This window comes from Hyaena hyaena, unplaced genomic scaffold (genome assembly GCF_003009895.1).
Source record: "Hyaena hyaena isolate Hyena2069 unplaced genomic scaffold, ASM300989v1 scaffold_511, whole genome shotgun sequence".
NCBI classification, from domain to species: Eukaryota; Metazoa; Chordata; class Mammalia; order Carnivora; family Hyaenidae; genus Hyaena; species Hyaena hyaena.
In genome coordinates, this window is record NW_024081144.1 from 956,929 (window position 1) to 971,893 (window position 14,965).

General features: G+C 61.9%; 1 protein-coding gene across 3 annotated transcripts in view; it reads left to right on the forward strand.

Annotated features, from left to right (window-relative positions):
• VAV2 (vav guanine nucleotide exchange factor 2) overlaps positions 1-14,965 on the forward strand; it is a 146,514-nt gene that overhangs the window by 22,245 nt on the left and 109,304 nt on the right. For all 3 annotated transcript variants that reach the window (XM_039255166.1, XM_039255164.1, XM_039255165.1), the window contains exon 2: positions 9,251-9,367. In XM_039255166.1, the coding sequence (XP_039111097.1) occupies positions 9,251-9,367 (117 nt within the window). The remainder of the gene's footprint in view (positions 1-9,250; positions 9,368-14,965) is intronic.

Consider the following 14,965-nt stretch of genomic DNA (forward strand, 5'->3'; position numbering starts at 1 on the left):
CCTGCCTCCCCTGGTGCCCCAGATGCCCCTGGGCTCGCGTCCCTCACTCTGCTCTGTCCTTACTCTGCCTCTTCTCTTCCTCCTCTGACTCTGCTGTGCCTTTTTTTTTTTTAATATTTGTTTATTTTTGAGAAAGGCGGAGATAGCGCGCGAGCAGGGGAGGGGCAGAGAAAGAGGGAAACAGAATCAGAAACAGGTTCCAGGCTCTGAGCTGTCAGCACAGAGCCCGATGCGGGGCTCGAACTCCCGAACTGTGAGATCATGACCTGAGCCGAAGTCGGACACTTCACCGACTGAGCCCCCAGGCGCCCCTCTGCTGTGCCTCTTAATAAAGGACACTTGCCATTGGGATTAGGGCCGCCCCAACCCAGGACCATCTCACCTTGAGGTCCTTAATTACATCTGCTTACACCCTTTTTCCAAATAACATCACATTCACCGATTCTAGAGGTCAGGACACAGGCATGTGTTTGGAGGTTGCCATGTAACCCCCTACATTTGGTAAATAACTTTCTCAGGCCTCAGTCTCCTCATCTGTAGCGTGGGGATCATGTCTGTGCTTCGTGGCTCATGTTAACGGCAGCAGAGCTGATTGGCCTAAAGGCCTGAGCGGGCTCCCTGGTGTGGGGAACGCGGCTCGCCCCTGGTGGTGGGCATCACTGTTTGACAGGGAAGGAAACCGAGGCTCGGAGTGGTGAAGTGACTCACCCCGTGTCCAGGCTCGGCTCCTGGCCTCCGGCCTCATGGAGTCATCGGCTGCCCGGGAAGGAGGTGAAGCTGCCTGACTGGGTCTGGACCCTGCCCTGCGGGCGACTGCTGCCCCCCATGGTGGGGGCTTTGCCCGCGTCCCCAGAGGGGGAAGGGCTCTCCGGGGGTGCATCGGCAGGCCCTGTCTGTTTCAAAGGAAGAAGTCCTCAGAGCCCCCTCCCCTGCACTGACTGTCCCCAAGTGCCCATTCTTGTCCTCGCCTCCCCCTCCCCCCAGAGAAAGGTTGACCATCGGGCAGCTGTCCGGGAAGGGTTTCGACACTGGTGGTACAGGTGGCTGGCGGGGGGCCTCCTCCAGGCCCGCTCCCGCCTTTCCGTCCTCCCTGGGAAGAGCCGCGTCTGCCTCTGGTTCAGAGCGAGAAGGTTCTTGCTGCCCTCTTGTTTTGGAAGCTCCCTGTTTTGCCTCAGCACAGCAGGGGATTCGCTCATTCGGAGGGGGTGTGATAATGGTCCTGCTGGCCATTAAGGGAGGCATTTGGCTCTAATTTCAGCGGGCAACAGGGAAACAAAAGTAGTGGCGGCCGCTTTTCTGGAAGGAAGAAGAAGAGAGGGGGAAATGAGGTGGGAGGGGCAGGGGCCGTGTCACAGAGGCCTGTGAGCCGGTGGTGGTGGTCTGGGCCAGGCTGCAGGAGAGAGGAGAGGGGCCGTGGATTCGGGGCGGGGGCACCGATCCAGGCGGCGGCTGAGCTAATCTCTCCGAGCCAGGCCTGCCTGGAGCAGCCAGGCTGCAGGAGAGCGGGATGGAACCCCCCAGGATTCGGAAGCCGGCTCAGGGAAGACGGCGGCTGCACAGGGAAATCCTAGAGAAGCAATTTCCTGCTGGCTTTGTAGACAGCCTCTGATTTGACCCTGATCTTGAAGTCCCGAGAACACCAGCCACTCTTTATCCCTCTGGCTCACACAGGCCATTAGCCGGAGCGGCGGGGCTTTTGAGGACTCCTGGGAACAATTTCCAGCCAGGTATGGGACGGAAGTCACAGATTCTTTTCTCTGACAGCTGTGGGCAGGGCCTGCCATACAGAAGGCGCCTATTACATGTCCACTCACTAGGCCTTAATGGGCACCGGCTGCCTACCGCTCTGCTCAGGCCCCCAGACTGCTCCTTGTGCAGGACTGTGGGTTGTTTCCTTTGGACCGTTCACCCCTCGAGCGCTGACGAGCAGGGGCTTTGAGGTCCGGACAGGGAATTAGCAACTGGCCGCTGACAGTGGGCTCACACAGCCCACCCTTGCTCGCCACCAGCGTGCCCCCTACCCTTCCTAACCTTTCAGGACCCGCTTCCCACGGCTCAGGGGCTACAGACAGACAGACTGACCTGGCAGTTGGTGGGGAGCCTGGTGCATTGGGTTTCGGGGGCTCAGTTCGTGCCGGGAGCCAGAGGTCCCCAGGGAATCAGCCCCCAGGAAAGCCCGAGTGCAGCCCCTTACCCCTGCACTGTGGCTGACCCGCCCCAGTAGCCTGGGCCATCTCCCGGCCACCTGTTGGAGAAGGTGGTTTCCACCTTGGAACAGCTGGTGACGCGTGCTGAGCAGCGAGGTGGACAGGGCCCGGGGCGGGCTCAGCGCAGTGCCTGGAACGGGCCCCGCGGCTGCTTGTCGCCGGAGAAGGTGAAAACGCCGCCTGATGATGTTTCAGCGCATCTGCGTGTGGGATACTTAGAAGCTGGACACTTTCAACGGTGAATTGAAAGACGCTGCTGCCTTGCATCCTTTCTGTCCCTTTGGTTGGTGACAGCCCAGCAGCTGTGGGTCAGGCCGCCTGCAGGCTGAGTGTGGCCTGCCCTTGATCTGGGGCGAGGCCCAGGCCTTGGCCGACTGCCGCTGCCTCCCCTCCCGGTGGGGAGCCCGGCCCCCCGTTCCTCCGTCAGCCCAGCCCGCGTGCAGCTCACGAGGCGGCCTGGGTGGAGGCAGAGCTCCTGTTAGACTGAGCAGACGCAGTGGAGCCCTCGACGCTGCACAGATGAGCCCCCGCTAGGCCTGCGCTGTCCCTGCCTGGAGCCTGGACAGTCCCCGCGGCTTCGGCCCCGGGCCGCCGAGGGAAGCCTCTCGGGTTGATGCTAATTAACCACACGGGCTGTGGAGTCCAGTCCCCCATCCGGCCTCCCGAGCCTCGGTGTCCTCATCTGGAATGGATGACAGATGATCTCCGTCCCCAGAGCTGTTGGCACAGTGGACCCACGCCGGCTGCCGCCACCCTGACGCGGGCAGGACGAGCAGTCAGGCCAACGCCGGATGCCGCCTGCCTGCTTGTTTTAGGAAGAGATGCTTCCGGAAGTGAGGGCTTCCCCAGGCAGTGGCGGCTGCCCAGGGGGCCCCGGGTGCCTCTGAAGCCTTCGTAGGTTGGCTGCTTGGGGGAAAGGAGGGCCGCTTTGGAGTGCCAGCCCTCGGGCCACCCAAGCATGCTTCCTAGTCACGCGTTCTTTCCTTCCTTCACTACAGTGAGCCTCCTGGGGGTCACTGTCCCAGGTGCTCGGGACCCAGGGGCAGGATGGTCCCCGTTTCTGTCCCCTCCGGAGCGTCTGACCAGCCTGTCACCTCAAGGCCACCTGTTTACGTGAGCCCCAAGGGCCCCAAGTTTGAAAGACCCATTCCAGCAAACTGCACCGATTAAATAGTAATGAAGCCATTTTAAAAGGTTTTGGGAGTGAGCGTGGCATCAATAAAACAGGAGATTAATTCATTTTCCCATTTTTTATTGATCAAAGACGAGTCAGCTGCCAGTCAGAGCATCTGATCAGCGGCGCGGCCCCAGGCAGTCAGGGTTGCTCTAGCCGGATGGCGTGTGGCTCGTCATCGAGGTGCCGCCTTGGGGCCCCATGTGGAGACATTTCCTTGGCGGAATGTGGAGACCCCCCCATCTCCCCGCCTCAGAAAGATGCAGGAGTTTTAGTTTTTTTCAATGTTTGTTTATTTCTGAGAGACACAGAGACAGAACATGAGTGGGGGAGGGAAAGAGAGAGAGGGAGACACAGAATCCGAAGCAGGCTCCAGGCTCCAAGCTGTCAGCACAGAGCCCGACGTGGGGCTTGAACCCACGAACCGTGAGATCATGACCTGAGCCGAAGTCGGACACTTCACCGACTGAGGCCCCCCAGGCGCCCCAGGATGCAGGGGTTTTAAAGGAAATCTGTTGTGTCGATGAGTCTGATATTCCCTGTCTCCCTCCGGGGCTGTGCTCTTCCAGGGCCTCTCCTGCCGCAGGGGCGTGGGGGACGTGGGCACGTATCTCCGAGTTGACTGTGAGCCCGGAGCCTCAGACACATCGTCTCCCGGATGCCTTCAGCCCTCCTCCGTCTCTCTCCCCCAGCCTCTGGGCCACAGCTCTGAGCAGTGAGAGGCCAGCAGAGTGTAGACGAATGGTCGGGTCCACCGGGGGTGTGGGCGCTCCCCAGCTCCAGCTGGCTGTGGCCAGGAGGCAGCTTGGCTCCGAGCGCAGATCCCAGGGCCTCGGGCCGTGGGGCCAGTCCTCTGGCCTCTACTCTCCCAGGGCGTGATGTCACAGGGCTCTGGGAGCAGGGACTTCAGGATGTCCCCGGGGAGGTGGCCCCAGGACCAGCTGGTGCTTCTGAGAGCAGTTTTGTTGAGTGAGGGGCCCAGCGTCCTGGAAGTCAGAGGGGGTAGGGTCTTCTGTCGCTGTTCTACAGATGGAGGGACGGGTCCGGAGAGGACAGGTCGGCTGCCCCCACAGGAGGTGCCTGCTGCGGGTCGGGAGCTGCCCAGGTGGAGGGCCGGGGACGCCAGCCAAGGCGCAGGGAGTGGCTTCTCACGTCAGTGATGGCTTACAGGGGCCAAGGGAAGGTCAGGGTCTCTGGGGAGCCCAGCCTGGGGCTTTCCCCGTGGGGCCCACGTCAGCAGAGCATCACCGCGGGGCGCAGCGGGGCCCCTGGCCTCCTGACCCAGTGGGCGACGTGGCCATGGGACTTCCCCTGGGACAGGCCCCGTAGGAGGGGGCGAGGGGGCACTCGGAGAGGTTGCCCTCCTCCTCGCCAGTTCCTCGAGCCTCACTTTGTCTGTCTGCAGAATGGGGTAATCACGTCCCACGCCTTCTAGGGCCCCTGCAGGCCTCCAGTGGGCTCATGCGGTGGGGCGTGTCGGCTGCCCGGCTTGGCTGTAGCTTCCTCTGCTGAAACCCCATTCAGACCGCACATCCCCAGCTGAAGCCCGCTGGCCGAGGAGCTTTGCCTCTCTGGGCCTCAGTTTCCCCCTTTGCACCTGCCTCTCAGTGCTGAAATACCTGGGCAGCCCCAGAGGGGACGTGGGGACAAAGCAGATTCCCCAGCACTGGGTGTGTGTGGCGGACGTTGGGTGGATGTGAGTTCTGGGGGCCAGGGTGTCCGATTTGCCATTCCAGCCCACCTTTGGGGGGCCACAGAGGCCACGGAGGTGTGAAGGCTGCCCCTCCCTGTGGGCCAGGTCCCCATGTCTCCTCCGTGTCTCCGTGTGGGGCAGGCAGTGTCTCTCCGATCAGCAAGTTGGTTCTAAAGCCACCAAAGAGAAGTGGCCATGCTGGGTCACACCGAGGTTACTTGGAGGCCTCGAGGCTCAGATGCGGGGTCCTGGCTCTCGGGGTCTGCTCTGGCTCTCGTGCCCGGGACCCTGCGCTGGGGCGGGCCTCCCGAGGACCGAATGACAGCTGATGGTGGGCGGCAGGCCCTGTGAGGCTGGCGGAGGGCGGCTGGGCACGGAGCCTGTGTGTTCTCGCTGATCTGATTGCGGCCTGACGCGTGCGAGGGACAGAGGGTTCGGCCGGGGTCCTCCCCGTGGGCCGGGGCTGGGGAGCAGCGGGCAGGGCAGCGCCCTGAGCAAACACAGCGGGGGCCTCCTCGGCTCTGGGCCGCCTGTCACTTGTCACGGGGCCAATTGTCTTGGGAGAGACCCTTGCTGTGGCCGCTCAGCTGGCCTCCTGGGGCCGAGCGTGCGCCTCCAGATGCCAGGAGAGCTGCGGCTGGGTGCCCTTCACTGAGGGCCTGGAGGGCCGGAAAAAGGGAAGGCCATTCGCCCCTGAGTCCACAGGACAAGGACCGGTGGCTTCCGGCCTGGCAGTGGCCACTGTCTGGGCCCTCCCTCACCTGCCGTCGCTCAGCCTGTGGCTGGGATGTGCCTGAGGCACGTTCTCTCCCCATCTGGCCCTGGGGACCCTCTTTCCCGGAGTCTGAAGCCATCTGAGCGAGGGATCGTGAGCCTCTGGCTGTCCGGGCCTCGGCCACAGGCCCTCCCAGGCCCAAGGGTGGTGGGGAAGGAGAGGCCGCCATCAGGCGAGTGGACGGGAGCTGCAGAAACAGCCTCTGCCCGCTGCCCCCGCTGGGTGGAAAGAGGAAGGGGCCAGGAGTCCGGACACAGGGCCGGCCCGCCCTTGCGCTGTCCCTCTCTGTGTCAGATGAGGGGCGTGCAGTGACCTGTACCGCGTCGTTCAGACCACCTGTGGGGGGCCAAAGCACGCTGGACACGAGGAAGCCCCGACATGCGCGGACACCTGTTCTTTTGAAGGACTGTCCCTATTTCGAAGCAGATGTGGGTTCCAATCTTGGCCCCGCTGTCTCCTACTTGGGAGCCTCAGTTTCCTCTCCTGAGAAGTGGGTGAATGGTTGGAGGGTGGGGAGTAAAAGCATCGTGGCAGAGCAGCAGAGCTGGGCGCCGGCGCCTCCTCCCAGGTCAGCCCGGTCCCTCTGCCTGGGGTCAGAACCTGTCTGTGTGCCTCGGTGTCCCCAGGGCCAGCGTTGTGAGGGCCCTGAGCTGCGCGGGGCTCGCCGTGGGAGGCTGGGGCCCGCGTGGCTGCGCTGGGGAGGGGTCTGGTGGGCAGATGCTGTGTCCACAGGGCAAGGGGTGCCCGCCCGCCCTGAGCCCTGAAAGGAAGCCTGGCCTCGCCGGCTGCGATTATGGTGAGGAGCTGTGTAATTAACTCTAAAACCGGGAGGCTGAGGACGAAATAAAGTGGATGCTTGGCGGAAACTGGAGCCGGGTGACCTCAGACAGCAGCGGGGCCAGGCCGAGGCCGAGGGGGGCCGGGAGGGTCGGAGAGCCGCGGAGACCCCGGAGTGCTGGCGGGGGCGGCGTGTTGGTGGCCGCAAGTGTCGGGGGTGCTTAGGGCAGCGGAAATGTGTTCTCCTGGCTGAGGTGTGCGCCTGGCTCTCTCGGGGCCCCTCCCAGCTTCCGCGGGTGCGCCAGCCGTCGCGGGCCCTCCCGGGCACGCCCGAGCCCCTCGGCTCCTGGCCCCCATCACCCTCGGTCCGTCTGTTTAGGCCTGTTTCTCTGTCCGTCTTTTTTCTCGTTAAGTTTTTGTTTTATCGCGATACAATACAGGATGTACAAGATTTACCATTTTAACCGTCTGTGTTTTATTCATTCATTTGTATACTTATCATCGTTAAGGGATGTATACTTATCATTTTTAAGGGAGAGAGAGTGCGAATAGGGGAGGGGCAGAGAGAGAGGAGAGAGACTCCCACGCAGGCTCCACGTAGACGTGGGGCTCCGTCACACAATGACCTGAGCCCAAATCAAGAGTAGGACACTCAACCGACCCAGCCCGAGGCGCCCCCATTTTATCTATTTTTTTTTTAAACTTTTTTTTTTTAATGTTTCATTTATTTCTAGGAGAGAGAGAGAGAGACAGCGTGAGCAGGGGAGGATCAGAGAGAGAGGGAGTCACAGACTCTGAAACAGGCTCCAGGCTCTGAGCTGGCAGTCAGCACAGAGCCCGACGTGGGGCTCGAACCCACGAACCGCGAGATCATGACCTAAGCGAAAGTCGGACGCTTAACCGACTAAGCCACCCAGGCGCCCCCCATTTTATCTATTTTTAATATGACCCCGTGCGTCCCTGACAGGTGTCACCTGACAGTCACGCTGTCATTTCCAGAACTTGAAGCTGCATCCGACCCTGTGGGACACTGACTCCCCCTCGCCCCGGCTGGCACTGCCGTTCTTTCTGTGACTGCCTTTCTGGGTGCCTCGTGGGAGTGGACTCCTCGTGTCTGTCCTTCCGAGTTTCGATGCTTCTGGAATGGCAGACAAGGCTGTCCACCCCAGTGGCTGTAGCTATGCAAATTAGGTCGATTAGAATAAAATTTAAAATGTAGTTTTTTGGTTGGATCAGCCTCATTTCAAGTGCTGGGGGTGGGGGGGCACATGCATCTAGTGACTGCCCTACTGGACAGTGCATACCCTGAACTTATCCATCCTTCCAGAAAGTTCCGTGGGGGCATACTCGTGTAGGCCCCTGGGGATGAACGAGACGTGGCCACTAATATCACATCTGAGCCCGATCGGACCTTGGGCCTGAAAGTGTTTTGCTGTCAGACATCTTAGTCGTGCTTTGTCTGCTGAGGAGACGGGAGTACGAGCCGTCTGCAGACCAGGCGTGGGGGAGCTGCGACTGGCCGTGCGCAGGGATGCTGGTGCTGAGCTCGTGGAGGGGGTCTTCTTGTCCTTAGGGGCCACTCGGTGTTTGGGGGTCGGGGGGGGTCGTGTCTGCGGTTTGCTCTCGATGTTCAGAAAACACTGTGCACACACAGAGCCGGTGTCGGAGGTGAGCCGTGACCCGTGCCGGCCAGGACAGGGGGAGTGGCCCGGTGGAGGGCGCCGGGGTGGGTGCTAGGCCAGGGTGCCGGGTGCCTCGAGGGCGTTCTTCCAGGCCCGCCCTCCCCTCCGTCTGTTCGTGCATCTTTCCGGTGGGTAGGCAGCGGCTTTGCGGTTCTCTTGCCGTGCGGTCCCTGGGTCCTTAGTGAATGGTTACTGGGGGGGCGGCCAGCGTGAAGTTCCGGCCCCTTCAGCCACATGTCGCCAGCCTTGTCCCCGAGACGCCCTTGCTGACTGGATTGGGCGGCCAGTGGCCCACACAGGGCGGCTCACTCCGTGCCACCGCGTTCAGGAGCCGAAGCCGCTGTCCCTGGTCCTGCAAGTTGGAATCGGTGGACAGGATTCGAACCTAGGGCCGGGACAGCTCCGGATTGTGCCCCAGCCCCAAACCTCCAGCCCCGGTTGCTTTGCCAAGCCGAGTGTTGCCGGGTGGAGATGCCCCGATGCTGGCCCGGGAGCCCCAGCCCTGGTGCGCCCCCTGCCTCCCAGCGTGGCTGGGTTGTGCCCCTCCTGGGGTCCACCACGGATTCCACGGGCGGTTCCCGGCTCTTGGCTTCATCACACCTACAGTAATTGGGGCGGGCCTGTGCCGCGGAAGACGTGTGTGTGAGTGTGTCAGTGTGAGTGTGTGTGTGTGCGCGCACGCACGTGTGTTCACGCTCTGGTTTTGCTGATTCGGGGCCATGTTTCCAGTCACGATCGTCAGCGCTGGATCTCTCGGGGCAGGGGTGGAGGACAAAGGGTCACGAGTGGCTGGGGTGAGCCGGGGGGCTGTGACGCTTGGCCCGGCGGGACAGTGGTGAGGCTTCCCAGGGCAGGAGTGTGCGTCTGTGGCGGCACCTGCCGCTGTCGTTACCGCTCTCCTCAGACCCCACGGGCTCAGCGCTCCTCTCTTCTCTCCTCTAGTTCCTGTGCTTGAAGAACATTCGCACCTTCCTGAAAGTCTGCCACGATAAGTTTGGACTCCGAAACAGCGAGCTGTTTGACCCCTTCGACCTCTTCGATGTCCGAGACTTTGGGAAGGTGAGTGGGCTCTTCTCCGGTGTCCGGGGCGGTGGCCGAGTGCCGGCTCCATGTAGGGCGTTCCGACAGGACGGGCCCTCGCAGGAAACCTCCACAGATCTTTCCGGAAGCGCCACAGGACGGGTTATGCTCAAAGGCAGCGGAGCAGTCTGGCTCTCAGCATATGTGGGGCAAGGAGGGGGTGATTACCCGAACCCCCAGGTTTCCTGGAGGTGATCCTCTAGGCCCGGGGCCAAACAACTCAGAAGTCTCCCTGTTTTCTCAGAAACATCCTTTGTCACCTGTCCCCGTAAGCCCTGTCGGTATGGGTGAAAAGGTAGTGGAGGCTGGGCAGGTGCGAAGGCTGGAGGCCGGCGGACATTTAAGCCCATTTGTGAGCTGGCTCCCCGGGTAGCCTGCCTTCCTAGTGGCCTGAGATGTCACCTGCCTTTTGAAAGCACATCTTTGGGGATGGCGAGGGTGGGACCGTGCTATCGTGTGATGGATGGAGGCCGACGGCTCGAGGGTGGACCTTGCTCTGTGCTGCCTGCAGTCGGGGGTCCCCCGTCTCCGTGTGCTCTCGGAGGACAGCACTGGGGGCCCTTCCCTCGGCCGCGCCGCACGGGCTCTGTAAAACAGCCGCTTCCCAGACTGCCCGAGGAGCCCCTTTCCACCTGCTGATGGGAAATACCAGATATTTATTGCTTAATTTATCTGAAGACCATTATCGGGGACTTGGTGTTCGAGGAAACGTTCTCTGAATATATGATTTACGAAACGCAGGGAGAATTTTATATTTGTAGTTTCAAGTGCTGAGAAGTCCGTTCCAAGAGGAGCCCTTACTTGAGGTGCCGTAAAATGTCAGATTACCGTCAGTAGCTAGGACTTTCCCATAAGCCACCTGGCCTGATGGGGCTCCCTTCCCCCGTTCTGAAATTCTCTAGAAAGGAGATTCGGGGACCGGCTCAAAAGCCCATCTCTGTGTGATCGCCACATCGTAGAGGTTTCTGTTCCCCCTGAAGAGCTCGCTCAGTTCACTGCTGCTGATGTGCTCCCTGTGCCCCGGGGCGCGGGGGCTGGGGCGCGGCCCTGCGGGTTTCCTCTCCTGTAAGGGGGCTTCCCAGTTCCCCGGGGCTGCCTTCCGGTGGACTCGATCTCCTCTCCCAGGACACACGCACGCGGGCACGCCCTCTGCTCCTGCGTGCACGCTCACGCACATACGCTGCTCTGCACTAATATGCTTTCATATGCTTTTGTGAATACACACTTGGGATCTCACACACACACACACACACACACACACACACACACACACACAGCCGGTATTTAAAATAACCGTATGGAGAAAAAGGGAGGATAAACTTCAGCCAAATTCATTTCTTGGCGGGTAGTTAAAATGCAAATGATCCAGGCTGCAAATCCGTTTCGTTTTTGATTTGCTACAGCTCAATGCAGTGATGTACGACATACATAAATTCGGATCAAACTCTCATCCTACGACTCGCCAGCCGTGTGGCCCTTTGCCCCTCGTGCTCATTGGCGGTTCCTTCCAGGCGGCTTGGCTTCAAAGTGGATGTGCCGGGGGCACCCGGAGGGGCTGCCCGCGTGCGCCGTGCTGGTCCCTGGCGATGCTTCGCCACACTGCGGCATGGGCTGTGGGGACCCAGGGGTGGGCGGTGGTGCCGGGAATGCACGTGGTGTGATGGCTCAGACCTGAGCTGCGAGCCGTGGGCCTCGGTTTGTGCCCTCAGCTCCGGGAGGGGGCAGGACTCAGGGAGCGCTCCCCCACCCTGCCTCTGCTTTCCACGCGTGACCCTCGAGTCAGACCGCTTGAAAATCTGGCCCTGCTTACTGGCTGGACCCCTGGGCAGGTGACACGGTGCCGCTGACCTCGGTTTGCCTGGCTGTGAAGGTGGCGTGGTGCCCAGCCGGCAGTAGGTGCTCCTGAAATGGCGAGCCTGTGTCGCTGTCCGCCCCCCCCCCGCCCCCCGCCCCAGGTTTGGTCGGGACAGAACTAGAGCCTCACAGATCAGTGGCAGACCTCTTACTTTTTCCCTCTGTTATTTTACTCGTAAAGACTTACGTGTGCGTCTTTGGAAGACAGGGCAGGCGGCATGCGCGCCCTTGCGGGCGGGGTCTGAGGCCGGCGAGCGCTGTGCCCGGGCGACTCCGTTCCTCCAGCCCTACCACCGGCTAAAGTCTGTTGAGCAGAAAGTACGACTGGGTGTGTGGAGTGCTTGCACCCGGAAGCTCGCCCTCATCTTCCCCTCCCTTCTCCTCGTTCCTCTGGCCTCCCTCTGGCTGCGTGGGGGCGCGGGGGGCACGCGGGGCTCCAGGCAGCCTGGCCTGCCTTCTGCCCGCTCTCCCTCTGGCTGCGCGGCCTCCTTACCTGGCGCGTGATCCTCATCGAGGTAAACCCGTGGGTAGGAGCGCCTCCCAGCTGGGGGCCGCTGGGACGTGCTCTGCCCGTAGCGGCCCCGGTCCCTCCGGTGTCCAGGGAGGGGCCACCCTGGAAGAACGGATCAGCAGCAGAGCCGGGGCGCCTGTGGCCCGCTCTGCTTGGGGAGACACGCGGGGACTCTCCCCCACCCCGGGCCGTGGCAGCCGGCAGCCCGGGGCCTCCCAGCCCGGTGCTGATACGGGGCAGGTGTGGTTGTTCATCCGGGTGTTTTCTGAGATGCGCCTGGGAAGGCCCTTGGGCAGAGTTCCCTGGGGCCCAGAGACAGGGCGGTTTCTGTCATCTCTTCAGGGACGTTTACCGAGATTTCCCGTGGGCCAGGGCCAGGATGCCACGGCTCTTCCAGATGGGCCTGGTGGCCGTCAGTGACGTCAGACCGTGAAGATGTGACCGCTCTCTGCCCTCCCCCAACCCCCCGCTGTTGGCCCCGGAGGGATGAGTCCCGGCCAGCAGGGAGGCAGCGTCTGTCCCGCTACTGAACGCCGAGCTCTGTAGGATCAGAACTGACCCTTCAACTCCTGGGTGGGCGAGGCGGGGGTGGGGGTGGGGGGCACAAAAGGACGGACCTCCATAGCCAGGTGATGCTGCCGACCAGAACCTTCTAAGAGCCTGAGTTCAGAGTGATGCTGAAGCGAGTTCAGGGGCACGGGCTTGGGACTGGGGGTGGGGCGTGGGACCAGGGACTGGAGACGCAGCTTCCTCTGTCACCGCCAGCTGCTTGTCCTCCTCTATGATTCATGGCGTACGGGCGGGGAAGGGTCCTTAGAAGCTCGTGAGGCTCAGGCTGCTTTGGAAATTTCCAGGGTGTTTTGTTTTGTCTTGTTTTTGTATTATTTAAGAAGGTTTGCGGTGTTCAGATCCTGTCTCTGTCCTGGGTTTTGTTCTTTCTCCCAAGTCTCCAGCATTGTTGGGGGTCATTCCTTCTGGAGAAAAAGCAGGTTCGTTCATTCATTCATTCCTCCACCCACCTGCCCATCCATCCACCCACCCACCCACCCCCTCATCCATTCTTCCATCCACCCATCTACTACTCATCCACCCATTCACCCCTCCATCCATCCATCCATTTACCCACCCACCATCTGTTCACACATCCATCCACCCACCCATCCACCCGCTCACACCTCCCCCACAACTCACACATCCATCTACTATCCACCCATGTATTAAGCATTACCACACGTTTGTGGAGCACTCGCTGTGCTAGAGATGAAATGGAGAGAAGTACATGGCCTTTGCCTCCCAAGGGGGAGCCTGGATTAGGTGTCGTGCCATCAGTGGTAGAGAAAAGGAGAAGGTGAAGACCCTGGAACTTTCCCAGGAGCTGCCCGGCTCTGGCCTGTCAGCCGTGACACTGGAGGGTGTCCCCTGGGATGGGGCTGTGGGGAGGGTCCTGTGCAGTGAATGCACGGCTCGCGTTGTTAGGGGAAGTGCTAACCCCCTCTCTCCGGGGACACCGCGTGGAGCCGGGGCTGATTCCCAGGATTTTCCGTGTGCAGGACCAGCCCCTCCCCACCTCCCCGCCCGCCGGCTTCTCCTGCGGCCCCTCCCCTGGGGCAGAGCGGGCTGAGCAGGGCACATGCAGTGGGGAGCCGGGTCTTGGGGGCCCTCGAAGCTTCAGAAGGTGTCTTCTTAACCCAGGAGGAGCACTGGGAGGGACAGGCCGTGTTGGCTGGGGTCTCTGCTCCCTGGCTTAGGGCGACCGGACAGACCCTCAGCAAAGGCCCCAGTGGGGTGGTGGGTGGGGCGGGTGGAGCCCTGGGTGTAGCCAGCCCCCGAAGGAGCAAGCCCTGCTCACGGGAGGGAAGCCAGCCAGGCCGGTCCACTGTGCCTTCCTTCTGGTACCTTCTGTCATGTGATACTGATGGAGCGAGGCGATGGAGGTGGCCGGCAGGAGCGAGGGGCTTCCTGTTCACCAGGCTTGGGTGGGCTCTGGACTTTGCAATTATTCGGGCCCCCTGGGCTTTCCTTTCTGCGGGGAGAAAATGAAGACAGTATGACCCAGCATCGTTACGAGGAAGGAGCGAGGAAGCGCGACTCGGGCCCCAGTTGAGTTTATCAAGCGTTTTGGCCCTCTTCCTGTCGGTCATCCGCAGGCTCTGGCAGGAACAGGAGGATCCGGAAAGATGGTTCCAGAAGCCTTTCCTTTTTCTGGTTGCTTCCCTGGTATTTTGGCATTAAAGGGACTAGGTTTGGGGCGTGAGCCTGGGGAATGTGGGGCTTGCTGGTGAAACCCTACCACACATGGACCCTTCCTCTGTCCCCGCGTGTCCCCGTCGGAGGCACACGGCCCAGCGTGGGGACAGGTGCCCCACATCACACCACTGCCCTGGCCTGGCGGCTGCTTGGGAGGCTTTGGAAAGAAGAGCCTGGTGAGACTGCAGTTGCTGTGGCTTTTCCTTCTGGCTTTGCGGGCCCTGGAGACTGCAGAGTAATCATGCAGAGCGACAGCCCCACCTCCTTGCCGAGCGCTGACCCCTGGGGTCAGCTCACCCCATCTTCCGGTGTCCTCACCCCAGTCACAGGGTCGGAGGCCAGCCCCAGCCTGCACGGAGCCGCAGAGGACCCGCTCCGGGCTGCCCTTCCTGGGACCTGCTCCCGCTTCTGCCCTGGGCTGGGTGCCACCTGCCTGTCCCGGGCTGGCCTCTTCCTGGAGACGCAGGGCCACCCTCCTCCCCTCTTGGGCGCCTTTGTTCAGATCTCAGTCTTTGAGCGACGCACCCCGTCCGTGGCAGCCCCGGCCTCTGTCTGAGCAGCCCTCGTGCCTCCTTGGTTTGCCTGTCGCAGTCCGCCTCCTGCCCGAGGGGGCTGGGGCTACTGACGTCTCCGGGGGGTCTCAGTTGGTGGGGCGTCCAACTCCGGCTCAGGGCACGATCTCACAGCTTGTGGGTTCGAACCCCGGGTTGGGCTTTGGGCAGACAGCTCAGAGTCTGGAGCCTGCTTCCGATTCTGTGTGTGTCTCTCTGCCCCTCCCCTGCTCACTCTGCCCCTCCCCCGCTCACTCTCTGCCCCTCCCCCGCTCACTCTCTGCCCTCCCCCCTCACTCTCTGCCCCTCCCCCGCTCACTCTCTGCCCTCCCCCGCTCACACTCTGCCCCTCCCCCCTCACTCTCTGCCCTCCCTGCTCACTCTCTCCCCTCCCCCCACTCTCTGCCCCTCCCC